The sequence below is a fragment of the Seriola aureovittata genome, chromosome 6 (assembly GCF_021018895.1).
Source record: "Seriola aureovittata isolate HTS-2021-v1 ecotype China chromosome 6, ASM2101889v1, whole genome shotgun sequence".
NCBI lineage: Eukaryota > Metazoa > Chordata > Actinopteri > Carangiformes > Carangidae > Seriola > Seriola aureovittata.
The window spans coordinates 23,566,942-23,582,574 of NC_079369.1; the positions used below are offsets into that span (position 1 = coordinate 23,566,942).

The 15,633-nt window shown below is 38.6% G+C and overlaps 1 protein-coding gene across 5 annotated transcripts; it reads left to right on the forward strand.

Annotated features, from left to right (window-relative positions):
* Positions 1-11,216: 11,216 nt before the first annotated feature.
* Positions 11,217-15,397, forward strand: glrx2 (glutaredoxin 2). 5 transcript variants are annotated; one of them, XM_056379333.1, is made up of 4 exons: positions 11,217-11,242; positions 12,477-12,543; positions 13,216-13,392; positions 14,432-15,397. In XM_056379333.1, exons 2-4 carry the CDS (start codon positions 12,478-12,480, stop codon positions 14,594-14,596), a joined length of 408 nt encoding a protein of 135 aa, XP_056235308.1. In that variant the 5' UTR covers positions 11,217-11,242; position 12,477; the 3' UTR covers positions 14,597-15,397. The 5 variants fall into 5 exon arrangements, with proteins under 5 accessions (XP_056235308.1, XP_056235304.1, XP_056235307.1 ...); XM_056379329.1 differs by lacking the exon at positions 11,217-11,242 and adding an exon at positions 11,249-11,452; XM_056379332.1 differs by lacking the exon at positions 11,217-11,242 and adding an exon at positions 11,254-11,287.
* The last annotated feature ends 236 nt before the right edge of the window (positions 15,398-15,633 follow it).

Here is a 15,633-nt window from a genome sequence, read left to right on the forward strand (position 1 = left end):
TATACAAAGCCGAAGTTAAATTTGATAAATGCATTTGACGGGTAATATTAAATGAAAGCAAACCAATTATTGCTGTTTGTTAGTATGAACAGAACAGATCGCCGCAAGTGTCAAACGTGTCTGGTTGTTTCTGCTGCAAAGTTTTTTTTCACTTCTCAACTGACCAGGTCCTTTCACAGGACTTCAATATTCAATGTCAGGTTTTGTCACTGCAGTTTTGGCTGTTGAGCAATACAACAAAGCAACTCTGCCCTCTTCAGTTTAAAACGGACATTACACCAAGCACACACCTTTGTTTGGCTTTCACTCAGACTGGATAGAGGAGTGAATTTAAAGCCAGTTCCTCTCACACTTTTAAAGTTGAATGAAAGCGTGTGTGAGATATCAAAAGTATTTAATCTGTCAAATGTTTATCCAGCCTATCTGCATTTTTTTTTATAATGCATTCATACCTTCCTCTGTACATTGCGTTGTTAACAAACATTTTACCTGTTTAACTCACTTTATGTGTCCATTCTTTTGAGAACATCAGTTTGTTTTTTACTCCCATTTTCTTTTCCTGCACATTACTCAAAATGTTTCTGCAATTAATCATAGTTTCTGTTATAAAAATATTTCAAATTAAACACGTATTCCAAAATGTGTTATTTTAGGTAAATGTCCATCTGAGCTCACTTTACAAAATTGACAGATACCTTTACAGGATAAATCAAGAGCTATAATACACAAGACGATAGAGTATCTATTGAATATGACACCAACAACTAACTAACTAACTAACTAACTAACTACCTAACAAGGAAAATACAACACAAATTTTGTGCACATATTTATATGTACATTTGTGTATGTGTGTGTATATACTATGTACATACTGTGTATATATAAATGTATATACATATATATATATATATTCATGTGTGTGTATATTTTGTATATAGAGAGAGAGCCTGTAGAGACAGAGAGAGAGACAGAGAAATATCAATCAAATATAAAAGCAACAAAGCAGGGGGGTCACTGTGCACCTTTGACCATTTAATTTAATTGTATTCATGCATTACCATTTTAATGTGCAGCTTGTATAAGGAAAAAAAAAACACGCATTTCATCAATTCAGAGAAAATAACACTGGATTGGAAGAAGCTGTTGACCTTATTTTTAGGGGACAAGAGCGTGTCACGTTGTGGAGCGATACAGATCAGTGGATGCAGCGTTCAGTAAGTGTTTCAGCATCTTCCATGGGGCCCTTTTATTTGCCATCTTGTATCAAGAGCTCCAGGATTACTGTGCTCAAGGAGCTGTGAAATCTCTTCCGACACCTCAAGCCACTAAAACAACTGGTGTCCGCCTCTCCTATCACAGAGACACACACCGGCCAGCGTCCAACCTGAATAACAAGGACACACACACACACACACACACACACACACACACACAGAACCTCTGTCGCTCTCGCACACACAGTCAAAAGAATTGGGACTTGTCCTTTTTAGACTTCTAAACACTAACCTGACATGCCACCAATCCAATTTGTGTCAACCGCCGTCCCTCCACCCATCCCCTCTACACCAGCAACAACAACAACAACAAAAACAGCAATGCGTGCTGACAGTGGTCAGGAGAATACTTACTTGACACATTGTCGTAACCTTCCCTTAAACAAATGTCACCATCATCTGTCAACGAGCCACGTCCAATCTTTCAGCCGAGACATTTAAAAACTAAAGATGACACATGTAGCAGGAGAGGAGCACGGAATTCATTTAAACCATACAAATAGAATATAGCGGACACATGTTCCTGATTTTCTTCAGTGTAATCCTTCATCTAGATGACAACTTGGTGGATTTCTGGAAAACAAGAATATATTTTTGTGCCCTTTTTGAACTTTGTACTGTTATCTTGGACAAGTTGTCCACATTGTTTAAACCATGCAGTGACATTTTGATCTGTAATCGTAATTGTTGTTGTTTTGTTTTGTTATTTACAGAGTTTGGGCTTCCTGTTAATTTATAGTTGAAAAAAATAAGCATTCTTTTTCCAAACCCAGAAAATATCTCTCATAAATAAAGAAAAACAGTCTGCCATAAGTGCTGTCTGAAAACTCATGTTTTCATTGCTCATTCAAGCGAAGCAAAGGTCTCTGAAGGTCTCTGAGAGTCCAACATGTCCTTTATGAAACACTCACATAAATACACACACCATCACAACAATACACACATATACCATTCAGAAAGAGGTACCTTGTTTTGAGGTTATTAGCTGCTATTCATAAACAATGATACGAAGGTCTGATTAGAGTTGAAAAACACTTGAGTTTACTCTGACGTAGGCCAGTCTACAACTGACTATATTAAGAGTGTGAGTCGCCTTCGGAAAGCGACGAAACGGGCCGTGGCAGCGTTGACGTTTCTCTCTACCTCTGAAGACAGCTCTTGGTGAGTAACGGAATGAATGCTTGATGCTGAACTCGCAACATTTCTTCTAGACTGGTAAGTCGTTAGCTACGTAGCAATATCAAAACGTAGAAATATCTCCTTTAAGGAATAAAACAACTTGTCATTGTGTGAATGGGTGAACAATACAATGGGGAATCCCTAAGGCGTCTACACACCCTTGTTCTACCCATTCAGGCATTTTCTCCACTAGTGCCTGAGTGGACGTGTGAGTGTGTACAGATCATGCTTGATTGACTCCTCCCCCAAACCCCTGTTAGCAGTTTTGCACCTGTTGAGGTGGCACAAATCATTCTTACTGGTGAGCAGAGGTCTAATCGGACAGAATGGTTGAAAACGTTGAAAACAACTGTGGGCCATTGTTATGAGTCATTGTTGTCCTATAGTGCTCTGCTGTTAGGCCTCTCTTCATGATTACAGGTTATGACACTGGAGTAAAGTTCAGATAAAACATTTCAAAACGCTGATGCTACCTACCATCGTGACATGGGGAAGTTCATCTTTATGCAAATGTGGGCTAATATGTGGGAGCGACAATAGCGACATACATTGGTGCTCTTTTGATTCCCTAATTAAAACAAAATCACGTTGTTTTCCACTCAACAAAGTAAAAGAACTTCACCAAAATTAGATTTCTCTCCTTTTTCGTGCAGTCAACAGTTTCCCAAGTCTTTATAGCTTAACTTAATCAGGCTACCTGGACTTTAATAAGAAAAATACTGCACGGAAACACACTATGGAAATGAAGTCCTCTTTCATGTACCATTATAGTGGCATTGTAAGAAAGTAATTGTCCACTTTGAGCCAACTATGTAAATGAAATATGCAAGGCTTCAAGCTTGTGAAAGGCAAGACAGAGCCCGTGATTTTAAATCCATATCTGTCCACATCATCTTTATTATGTCAGGTTTTAAACTACCGCCTGTTTCTCCCGCCTCTCAATACTTTTAGTCTTGGAATAAAACATCCAGTATTTTTCTGACTTTTTGTGCGAGACACACATATATTTGCATTTCAAAACATCACATTCAATCATGGTGACAAAAAACTTTCCTGAGACAATGCTCCACCAAAGAAATCCATGAAAACTAGAGAAACGAAAACAAAGAAAACAAACTGTATGCGTGATTGCACCCCGACAGCCAATCGGCAACCTGAGTCATGAATGTAATCAGGAGTGGCTGCTGGATCTGCCATGTCCTGCTGGTGAGCCCGTGATTGTGGTGGGTGGGGGTTGGGTGAGATTCATGACAGCCTCTTGCAGAACCTTGTGGACTGATTACACGTCCGAGAAAATGCATGCGGCAAACGAATATTAAATCACCACAGCTTATTGCCATGCCAGTGTAGGGGCCGAGTCCGAGCGTGGGCAAAATGCATCTGCAGCTCACCCCTATAAGCTCTTGAGGCACTGGGAGAATTACATTTCTATGGGGGCTCCGGATGAGTTAGGCAATCTTCCTTTCCACAGCAATGATTAATAGTGATGGTCCCATAAATTGTCCTGTCTGAGAAATATATTGCTGCCATAGTATCCGTTGTTTGCACTGGGAGGCCGCTCTGCTTTTAAGGGCAGTGGTTGGATAAGCAGTCAACAATAGAGTGTGGGTGCAGAAAAATACACCTGCCCCACAGCAGGAGCTTGGCTGGATCCATCAAAAGTGATTATCACTTGCCATGTAAAGATTTTTAAAGCCCTCTGATGTGAAGTTAAGCTGTTTGAGACCAAAGAAATCAGAAAAAAATCTGGCAGCATTGTCTCTTTTTATCCCACTGACCCTGTATGCTTCTACAACCTGCTCACTGTCACCTGAACAAAAGAGTCTCTATTTTTAGCTGACTTGCAGGGCTGTGCTTGCGCTTGAGTCTGGTCTCTAGGCCATTTTTTTGACGTCTTTAATTTTTCAAAATCTTGTGTTTATTCAACCCCGTTCGCTGTAAATTATGTTTACGTAGGCTACAACAAATTTGCAACAGCAAATGTGTTTTCTTTAGGAAACATACTGTCATTGTGAGCAGATTATGATGTTAAATGAACCACACCAGCTGTGACGCCCATCAGTATGTTGACGCTCAAACACATGAGTACTCAGTAGTCAGTACTCATGGGTCGGACCGCACCTGTCTTTGAACTTGGCCTTCATTTGGATGTCAGCCACACACCTGCAAAGTTTCATGATTGTATCTCACACAGCTGCGATGTTATCACTCTGATAAAAAATCTGTCCACAGACAGACATACGAACACTCGCCAAAGTTCTCAAAACCACCTCTGTGGTAGTTCCTGCTACAGTAGGTGAGTCCATTTGCCATGACGACACACACACACACACACACACACAGACTTACAACGTGAAAGCCGTACCAGTCCTGCTGTTGCGGCTGGTGATGATGTTGTTGATTTACTTATGTGCAAGTCACCAATATGTTGACACTGAGCAAATCAGTGACATGTTCATAGATGACATTTGTTTTCCACCAAAATATATAATCTTGTTGTACATTTGCAGTGACTACAGCGTTAATACATTTTTAATAAACTCACAACTCTTGGTTATGGTTAGAAATATTGTGGTCTGGTTTAATACAGAAATTACATTAGACACGTGTTTGTTTACATTTATCCAAAGCCACAATCTTTCCTCCAACTTAACCCATCCAGTCTGTCGCCGAAACCACTGACGGCACTGTGGATGTGAACCTGGTCTCTGGTGTGACCACAGCTGTGCAATTACGTTTTCCTGCAAAAAAATATTTGCTATTGCTGTTTAGTAGTATATAAAAGTAATTTCTAGGACACAGAGATGGTTTATTTGACCATAAATAATAATATGTCTGAGTCATTGTTCAAATTTGAGTCCAACGTTTCAAAGTTTTTTTGAGGGGTTTAGTTTTTCCTTTTAAGAACCCTTTCATTAAGTGAAAAGTCATACACCCATTCACATAATTAGTTAATTAAGGGTCTCTCAAATTGAGGTGTTTTTGAGGGGTTAAGCTTTTTCCCTTTAACCCCTTTTATATCTGAAGTTGATAAATTAAGGGGAAAGTCATATACCCCTTTGACTGTACTTAATTTGTTTATTGTGAATTTAGATGTTTCAAGGCGGTTTGTTTTCGCCTTTTCAAATGAATCAGCAAATTAAGGGATCTATAAATTACTCCTTAATATACCCTTAGATTAAATTAAGGAGAAGCAACAAAGTATTTTGAGGAATTTTAGTTTTATAACAATAACAGAAAAGTTGTGGCCAGAAAACCAAGATCAATCGACTCACAGTAAAGAGGATGAAAAATTCCATGGAGTCATTTGAATTAATCTTAGCATCAAAAATCAATATAGAGTTGAATAGTATCTTTATATTTGGAAAAATCCATCCAGAACAGTTTTTACAATCAATCTTGACCCTTAATACTGTAGGTCCTGATTTTCTCTGGTCATGGCTCAGTCTCGACCCTTCTGGACCCGGTTTTAAGCAGACTTGGACTGAAGCCAGGACGTCCTGACTGACAGTTTTCTCAACACATAAAAATAGGACATGTGGCTGCAGCTCGGCTCCAGTCCTGACTGAAACTCACATGGAGTGAAAAATCACAGTGACACACGCTTTACTTATCCTCATGATAAGTGCTATAGATTTTAGTGTTAGCTTATTGATGAACTGACTAAAAATGAGTTATTATACACTTTGCCAATTGCCTGTTAAGCAGAAACTCCACCGCACTCAATCACTCTATGGCCGAGAGCTATGTTTTGATCAATGGGGACTACAATTGAGATTTTTCTTTAGTATCAGGCTACTTGGCCTCAAGCAACTGCTAACTGTGGAAGAAATACAATCGTGCAGAGAATCTGAGAAGGCAAACACCTGAAAATTCGCCTTTCTTTCTGTCCTCAGAAGTCCAGATGACAGAAATTGAACGATACGTATTAAAAATACAAGAGCAAAAGGAAGATGTTATTTTCGTTGCATTTTTCAAAGCGAGCAAAAATACATCAAAAGCTCAGTACAGTGGAGAAACATGCAAGAATATGATTTCAATTAAACTTTCTTTCATTGTGGCCTATTTGATTTTAAAAATCAAAATGCCTAATCATAATCCCACTCACCACAATGTGGCGAGTGTGCTTCTACTGAAGTGTCAGATGGTTGAATAGCCCTCCCACACACCTTTTCAACATTGGATTGGGGGGGGGGGGGGGGGCAATCCTACATTCACATCAGAGATTGGCCGGCTGAGTGGAGGTGAGAAAGGAGCCAGGGACCGGTTTCAGAAAATACCTTAAGTTAAGATTTTTCTTAAGGTCTGATGACATTGCAGCACACTTCTTTAATGTCATCGGCTGTCCTAATGTTTTAACAGTTATCACAAGTGCTAATGGCAGCAAATCAACGGTCTCCATGGAAACAATAGAATTTTTCCGCTGTAAAATCTCTTTCACTGCTGCAAATGCCTCAGTTTTTTTCCGTATGTTACAACCAATGTTTTGGAATGAGGGAAGCAACATTTTGCCGATGTTATCAGGCGAGTTCTGCCTTTTATTGCATAGTGACCAAAACACTTTACAAACACAAAACAAAGGAATCACATGAGGCAAAGGACAAAGGGAAAAGGCTGCGAGTGGCGCCAAATCATAAAACAAACAAAACAAACCCCGCTTCCTAAACCCGACCAATCCCCATTCCTACAGAAAACAAACAAAAGTAAAAAGCCTATCTACAATCTTATCTGTCAAAACAAAAAAAACCTTCTAGCAGCCACCCATCCTCGTGTTGCTAGACAGAAAAATAAACAAGTTAAATTAAACCCTAGTGCCCATGACCCCGTGTCAACGACCTGGTGCCTCAAACGAGTCAACATTAATTAACAACCACAATAACCAAAGTTAACTTGGCCAGGCAGGCTTGTGACAGGCGGCTGGGACCCGAGGAACACCGGGGCACAGACACAGAGGAGCGGTGCGAAGGCGTTGACAAGGAGGGAATCCACTTCCGGAGCAGCGGTCTGACAGGTGGACCCGACCTTAATTTAAAAAAGGAAAGACTGCACCATACAACATAACATAACAACAACAAGAGCTGTACCCGGAGCCCATAACAGCTTAACTAAGGAAACCTTTTGAGAGATTCTGTGTAACTCCATCAGCTAAGGAGAAATTAAACCTTAAGTGTCAAACATTTGAGGTGTTTTGTGCAGCCGGCTCCAGGGTTTGAACTAATGTCCCTATCTGTTTTGTATTTTTCCTCATTGCTGATGAAACTGTCACTTTTCACGTGAAGAACCAAGTGCGACACTGTGAATACCCTTCCAAGAGAGATTGTCTGAATACGTGTGCCCCCCATATTTAACCTATATCACGTCTCGCCCCTTTAGCTCAAGAGTGGCCGTAAACACGTTGTACGGAGTTATTGTCGTGCCTGTTTGCATGGCCTCCCTGTGGAGAACATGAGCCTGGTGTTTGTGTGGGTTTCCCCCCACCGAAGCACTGAAGATCCATATGAGGTGGATCTGAGGCGTTGAATTGCTGACATGCATGAATGTGACAGTACTAGCGCTGTGATGGACAGTTTTCCAATCCATGAGCAGGTTCCCATGGGAGTCAGTCTGCTGCACAATATGAAGTATCACCGGAATAGGCTCCAAAGTCACATGACCTTGAGTGGAAGAAAAATCACATAAATAAATGAAGCCTGTTGCTAAACGCTTTGTGAATGTCTTGCACATCACAAACAAATGTTAAACCAGAAGAGGCAATGTCAACAACCGACCCCACGTCGGTTCTAATTTGTCAAAGTGAAGCATCAGTCGCCTGATGCCACTGTGTTGTGTGATAAAGATCACACTAATGGCTGCTCATTCTTTTCCGAAGACAAACAAGAGTGAGTCTGTTTTCTGAATAATGTCCTGATTTTTAAGTTCCTCTTACAGTTACATATATGTGTATATATGTAACTTTTCCACATTAAAATGTCTAAAAATGACTAGACCCATGTTTTATATTTTTGACTTGTGTTGTTAAATTATCCCCAAATTCTCAAACCTAGAGAAATCTGTGATTTTAATCATGGTAACAATCCGTTTCCTGTCAATTACATCATCACCACATCACCTATTGTGGTTGCCAGAAGCTCAAAATTGAGTCACATTTTTAAGATACACTTTTTACACTTTGGTTGTTTTCAACTATATATTTCAACCAGATAAAGGATTTTAGTCATTGGACGTCTGGATCTTAAGTTATCAGAGAAAAAAGCCAAGCAAATGTTAAGCAGCTCAGCTCCCAGCCGCTCCAAGATGTCCTGTCTCTGCTTAAGCGCATTGGTTAATCACTGATAGTGAAAATGCTTTACTGTGTGTTTCTACCCATTTTAATCCCCTGGTAGTTTGTTATGGAGATGAGGACACGACTGCAGATGATTTGGCTGCTGGTAAAAACCTCCTGAACGTCTGTTTCGTCTTGTGTCCGCAATACAATATCGGCAAAACACTGACTTTAAATGTGAAACTCCTTTTTACTGTGTTTTTACCAGTTATGGGTCTGTTTGATTTGGACAGGAGGAGACCTCTGTGGATAATTTGGTTTCCAGTAAAAACCTCCTGAATGACTGACACTGAAGGAATCCAAACCGGGAGAAGCTGATGACAAAGGTGGCGAAGACAACAGCTCCCATGATCCTACGCTACACGTCACCAAATGCTGTCTTTTGTTCTTGTTTTGATTGAGAGACCCCAAGAGGCAGAAGTTATATACTTTACATTTAAATTCATCCACATCTTGACAAAAAAAATGTCTGTCCCTTTCTATATTGTGAACACAGTCCAAAAGTTGCTTGTGTTGTTGAAGTGATATTCCATGATTAGAGTTTATAAGGATATGCAAATGAAATGCTTTTTGATATCTTGATTATGCCTATATACATTTGTGTACATCACATCTGTGCCAGGAGACTGCAAATGTGTTATGGTCACATTTCCCTGACTGTGCCTGATATGAGACATGAAAAATATTTCTTTTAGTCGATTATCATATCCTCTTGCCAACATGGAAAAGCATTTTATGCCACTAGTTCTATCTTAGAAATTGTTACATGTGGCTAAATCAGTTTGAGCTCAAAGTGCCTCCATGATGCTTTGTAATACAGGATGTGCTTCTTTTTCCATCTAGGAACACGGGCTCTGATGATATGACATGGATCTATTCTGAAGTTACATGCCTTTTAGTGAGAGGTGGTGTTCATTGCCATGGCAACCCTTTGGCCGGCCAGTGGGAATCAGTTTTTCCCTTGCCCCATGACCAACCTTTGATAAGGTATGATAGCCCCAGTGCAGGTTATGTCGGCTCGATCTACTTGGAAGAAAGATGATTCTGAGATTCTACCTGGGAGGAAGTGTAATCTAAACACACACACTCATGTCTGAAGATGATAGATGAAGCCTTCCTCCAAAAAGAAGCACTTACCTCTTGTATGAAGGAAAAGGGTTTACAGCAAGGCAAAGACTGTAGCTTTATGTTGAGGCCCAGTTATTTTGGTCAGGCTGGACCAAAATAACTGGGGTTGTACAGACATTCAGACTATTTTATCCATTCCTTCTTGTCTGCTATCATATGTATCATGCCTTGAGCAGGTATTTGAACCCTAATGTTACTCTACACTGTCTTTCATAATACTTTTGGCTCTGTGTCAGGATATTACCCACTCCAGGGCAAAGCTGTAGATCTCTTTGATGGTGTGAATCCATTCTGAAATGATGCATTTCTCTGTTGGCTTTGACAAAAAAAAAAAAAAAACTTATTTGAAGTGAAGCTGTTCGGTGCTGCCTCATCAGATATCTTTAGATTTGTGATTGATTCCTCAGCCTGTGAGCCTATTCTGGGATGACTTGGTGAATGGGGAACAGTTAATTCTGAACTAATGCATTTCCACCTGCGTTTGAAGAGGGAGGAGAGATGAAACTCTTTGAGGATAAAGGGAGAAATAATCTGCATTTGTACCAGCACTGGTGCCTGTGCTGTGCAGACAGAGTGAGATGACTGAAGAAGGTTATCTCTTCTCTCTGCTGGATTGCCACTGGTCTCTTTGACCTCAACACACTCAGCACAGGTTATGTTTTACTCAAGGCGGCCCTGACACTGGGATGTCTCCTATCAATGCTACTATTTTTAATATTAATATAACCTCTTACTAAATCCTTTGAAAATCTGGTACTGAGTGCATTTTGGTGCACTCTCTTCCTCTTTCAATATGAAGGCTAATTGGCAATTCGACCACACTATACGAAAGGAGGAGAAAAGTGTCCCGAAAACATTGAAGATAGAAAAAAGCCACAGAAGAACTGTCAAGGATTCTTTATTGTTTATTGTCAAGAAACATATAGGCTATATAAAGTCAGGATGTAATTTACCATGTATATAAACATATATTCACATATTATATATTATTATTAATATTTAGACACTATTTAAATGTGCAGAGTTAAAACATAAACATATCTTGCAAAAGTGGTGTGATATTTACCCATTAAAATGTATAAAATGATTAAAAAAAATATAGCTATATATATATATATATATATATATATATATAATAAACTGTGTTGTTTTAAGGCGTTGAAAATATACTGTTAACACGTATTTTAATGTTATTTTATTTGCGCAAATCGCGTTCAATGTGGATGAAAACTTGCTGTACCTTTATCATGCCAATGTGTGAGGTCACTTGTTTGACACGCTGTGTTGTTGTGACGTTACGACTTGCGTCAGAAACTGCTTCCGTTGGTCACGTAAGGTAGGCTTCAGACATAAACAGTGCAAATAAGAGGCGAAAGCGAGGGTACAGTACCAGACAGGGCAGTGTGTAGCGCCAGAACTGTTTGTACACTAACCGCATGTTTCATCCAGGACAACAGCTCGATTATTTTTTGGCCGTTTGTTCTTTTTTCGCCATGTTTTCTCGAGCTGGATGTCTTTCTAGAGTGGCATGGACCGGCTGTCGAAGGTCATTCCCGCTAGCTTGACTAGAAACATAGCTAGCTAGCTAGTTCACAAATCAACCACAGAAGTGTAAAGGGAAACCACTAATTTAAAATGTACCGTCAACAGCAGTAAATAATAAAACATTGCTGGAAATCATTGTCGATTCAGAGAAGTTGAAACAGTGCTAGTCCATTCACTGCTACATGCTTACTAAACGCCAATCTTCATAATAATCTCGTATAATTCAAAGTTCAATCTGTTTAAAAGTGCCTTGCTCATGGAGAGGCACACATTGATCGTAGCCTTGATGTTTCAGTAGGGTCCTCTGGCAAATTCGGCATACATGTGATCCATCATTAGTACATGAATTCATAAAAGTTAACCTTTATACCTTTGGCATGCCTTTTACTGCCAATGTTGGCTAACGACACCTCCACCAAATGCTTTGCGCTTGTCGACAGCGAAGCAAGACGAAACATTTAAATTTAATTAAAACAAGTGCTGCGATGTGTATGAAATGTATACCGAATTTACCGTAAGACACCTACGTTTCATTGAATACTTAGTGCCAGGTTGTACGAAATGTTATTCGTGTTCATTTTAACGTGCCTTCTTGATAGTGACGGATTTTTAATGGTGTTTGCCATGCCGCCTACCCCCGTCAAATCTTAGCCAATTACCAGAGTAGGTGAAGAGCATGTGTACTACTTATCCTGGATTAACTAGCACATAAACCGTGCTGCTTTTGTAGACCAGGCGTTATAAGGAGTAAAATAAGGCAACTGAAGACCATAACTATGTACTTGTGTATTTTCAGACCAGCAGTCATCCTTAAGTTAGATATAATTGTGATGCTAATTCAGTTCGTCTCTTCCTATGATATCGTCTCCCATCTAAGGTTATTGCACAAATAACCTGGACATTTTCTGTTAATTCTCGCTGTGTGTGTCATTTACTCCAGTAGACTCTAATATACAGTAATGTAACAGTTAACTGAATGCTCTTAAGTACTGACTGCTCCAATATTGTGATTTGTCTTTTTTCAGAATGGGGAATTTCACATCCTCCACTACTGGGGGTCTGTCCAGCACAGCCTGTGTACAGTATGTTCGGGTAAGTATATACATATAGATCTCTTACCTGCAGTCAGCTTGTTGAAGCCTTTGGTACAGTAGTGTGCTGTGAATCTCACTACAACCTGGTTTTATCTGTGTCTGATAAATTTGGCATTAAAAACAATGTCTTAAGTTACAGCTATTTCAGGAGACATGTCTACATATTTTGGTTTCCTGGTGGTTCCTTCAGTTCACCACCACTCTTTGGCTTCTTATTCAATCATATATCTTGTCATCTTTTGTCAGTTTGTTCCAATATATTACTTCCATATTTCTGCATCTCTGAATCACAAATCTGTTAGGAAGTGGACCCAGAAGTAGCATCTGTAACTCTGTATGTGAACTAACATCAATTTTCAATAGCTATGACAAACAAGGCCCTGAAATATACTGAATATAGCAGGATGTGATTAGCAAGTCTACATTTATTTTATGATGAAATTTGGGTTAAATTGTAATTGTAACTTAAATTGTATGATTTACAAAGTTGTTTGATTGTAGAGGATGAATGCATCAAGTTATCTTCCTCTGTCTCAGTTTAATCACTGTCTAAAGATCAACCAGGGAATTATTTCATAAAAATGCAGTCAAGGTTCTTTTGTGTCTAGTGTGGTCTATTTCTGTGTTCTGCTGATATTTAACAACATCGTATTTTTGCCTGACTTTTCAGGAGGTGGTGTCACAGAACTGTGTTGTGATATTTTCCAAGACCACCTGTCCTTATTGCAAAATGGCCAAGAATGTATTCAACGAAATTGGTGCGACCTACAAAGTGGTTGAACTGGATGAACACTATGATGGGAGAAGACTGCAAGAGGCCTTAGCTCAGATGACTGGTGCCAGAACAGTAAGAACCTCATATCATATTTTGGGATTGGAATTTCACGGAACTTCACAGTATGCTATTTCAGCACCTAATTTAAAAAAAAGAATCAAAACAGGGATATTTGACAGCTTGTTTGTTCTGGCAGTTCTGCCTTAAAGTTAAATTTAGGTTGACTTGTTGAGGTTTTTGTTAGGGCTGCAGCCAAAAATTAGGTATTTATCCTGACTCAAAATAGATGCAGCTGAATCAAGATGAAGAGCAAACCAAGTTGCATCTTTTCCCAGACTATAATCTTTAATATGTGAAAATATATAACATTTATTGAAAGTAAATTGAAAGTAATGACATTTTCAGTTTGATATATAAAATATCATATAGCACTAATTTTTGAGTATGAAATACTGAAGCTCTGAAAATATAGTATATAATATACATATAATTACATGTTTGGAGAAAGGTCACGTGCAGCAGTGTATAATATAGACTGAGCAACATGAACAGGGTTTGAAAGTTACAAAATGCAAAATGAGAGTTAAGAACTGACATTTTTAATGTGGTCTGCACATGCAAAACGCATTTCTGCTTCAATTTAAATCACTGTAAAGTCACTTTGTCCTTCCTCTACTTCTTCCACAACTGCGAAAGTTGTCAATGAGTTTGACAAGTTAAAATATGTACAGTTCAACTCTCGATTTCAGATGTATTTTTGGTTACTTTACAACTTAATAAATGGTTGTGTTTTAATAGTGATTTTATAGTGAGTCAGTCAGTCTTTGTATTGCACTTTTCACAAACCGGTATTTGGGTCAAGCGCAAGCACAGGATAGTAAAAAATGTATTAACAGAAATTTGAAACATGTTAGTGAAAGTCGAAAAGAGTCAAAATAATATGGGAAACATCAGAGCCAAATAAATGCAATATAAAATATCAATTTAAAAATCCTTTTTTTAAGCTCCTTTTTTATGAAAAAACTTTTCAGAAACTCTTCCATAAGAGAATGTTTTTAAGTTGTGACTCGCTCACACTGTGCTAATGTTATGACATGATTTGTGTATTCAGGTGCCGAGAGTCTTCATTAACGGAAACTGCATCGGGGGCGGCTCCGATACCAAACAGCTCCATCAGCAGGGAAAGTTGGTGCCCCTGATCGAACAGTGTGCTCCCTGCTGCGCTGCGTCCAGCTCCGAGGGTTCGGGCAGTGGACAGTTTGAGTCCGCTAAATGACTAACCGTTTTTGTAGTTTTTTTTCAATCCTGTCTTTATTAAATGTTCACTTGATCTTTTGCTTCAAGTTGTACATTGCTTGAGCATGACCATGTTATATATTTATCAAAGTGCATTAGATACTTGATGTTTAAGTCACATAAGTTTTCATCCAGGAATGTACAGTGTTATTATTAAAGCTGCCATCTCTTAAACAAAACCTGTGAATAGTGGAACTACTTCAAATACTTGTCTTCTGCATGGTTGTTTTATTTATCAATGATACAGTCATAAACAAGCATGATCTCTCTAAGCATTAAGTATCATCAAATCAAACATGTGAACATCATGAAGTGTTTATGCCTATTCTATTAATGGCATTTATATGCGTTAATTTTTCATATCTTGTAACACTGAAATAATTACTTTAATTTTTGTTTGATTAGCACAATCTATTGTGGTAAGTATTTGAACATTGCATCTCATTGAAAAATGTTTTTTTTTTTTAAATATATATATTTTTTTTTATTTGAATGGATTTTGGAAAAAATAGCCATTTTGTATTTTTTTTTTTTACTTGCCTGTCAAATCTTTTCACTGTCAGTCTGACATTATGGCAGTGTCTATGTTTGGTTGTGTTTAATCTTAGGCAGGTAGTTGATTTTTGCTAAATAAATGTAGGAATTAGGAATCATGATGACAGAAAGTGTTATAAATATATATATATGAATGAACGTATGTATAAAGTCACAATTATATTAAATGTTTTTTGATACACTGAATGTATATTTATAATTATTAATAAATATGAATGAAAGTCCACTATCAGCTTCTCATGTCTTTTTTTGCCGCTTTGCCGAAGAGTGCTTCATTTGGTCCCCCCGTCCTCGTAGGAGGGCGGACATTAGTTCTATTTTAGAGCTGAGCTCAACTTAGTCAATCAAATTTAATCCGTTTCAGTTTTGTCCTTACAATGACAGTCACTAGTATAATTTAACAAAACACGTCTCGCTATCATTTTGAGGATTTTGTTTTTGTAAAACGACAGTCGTCCTACT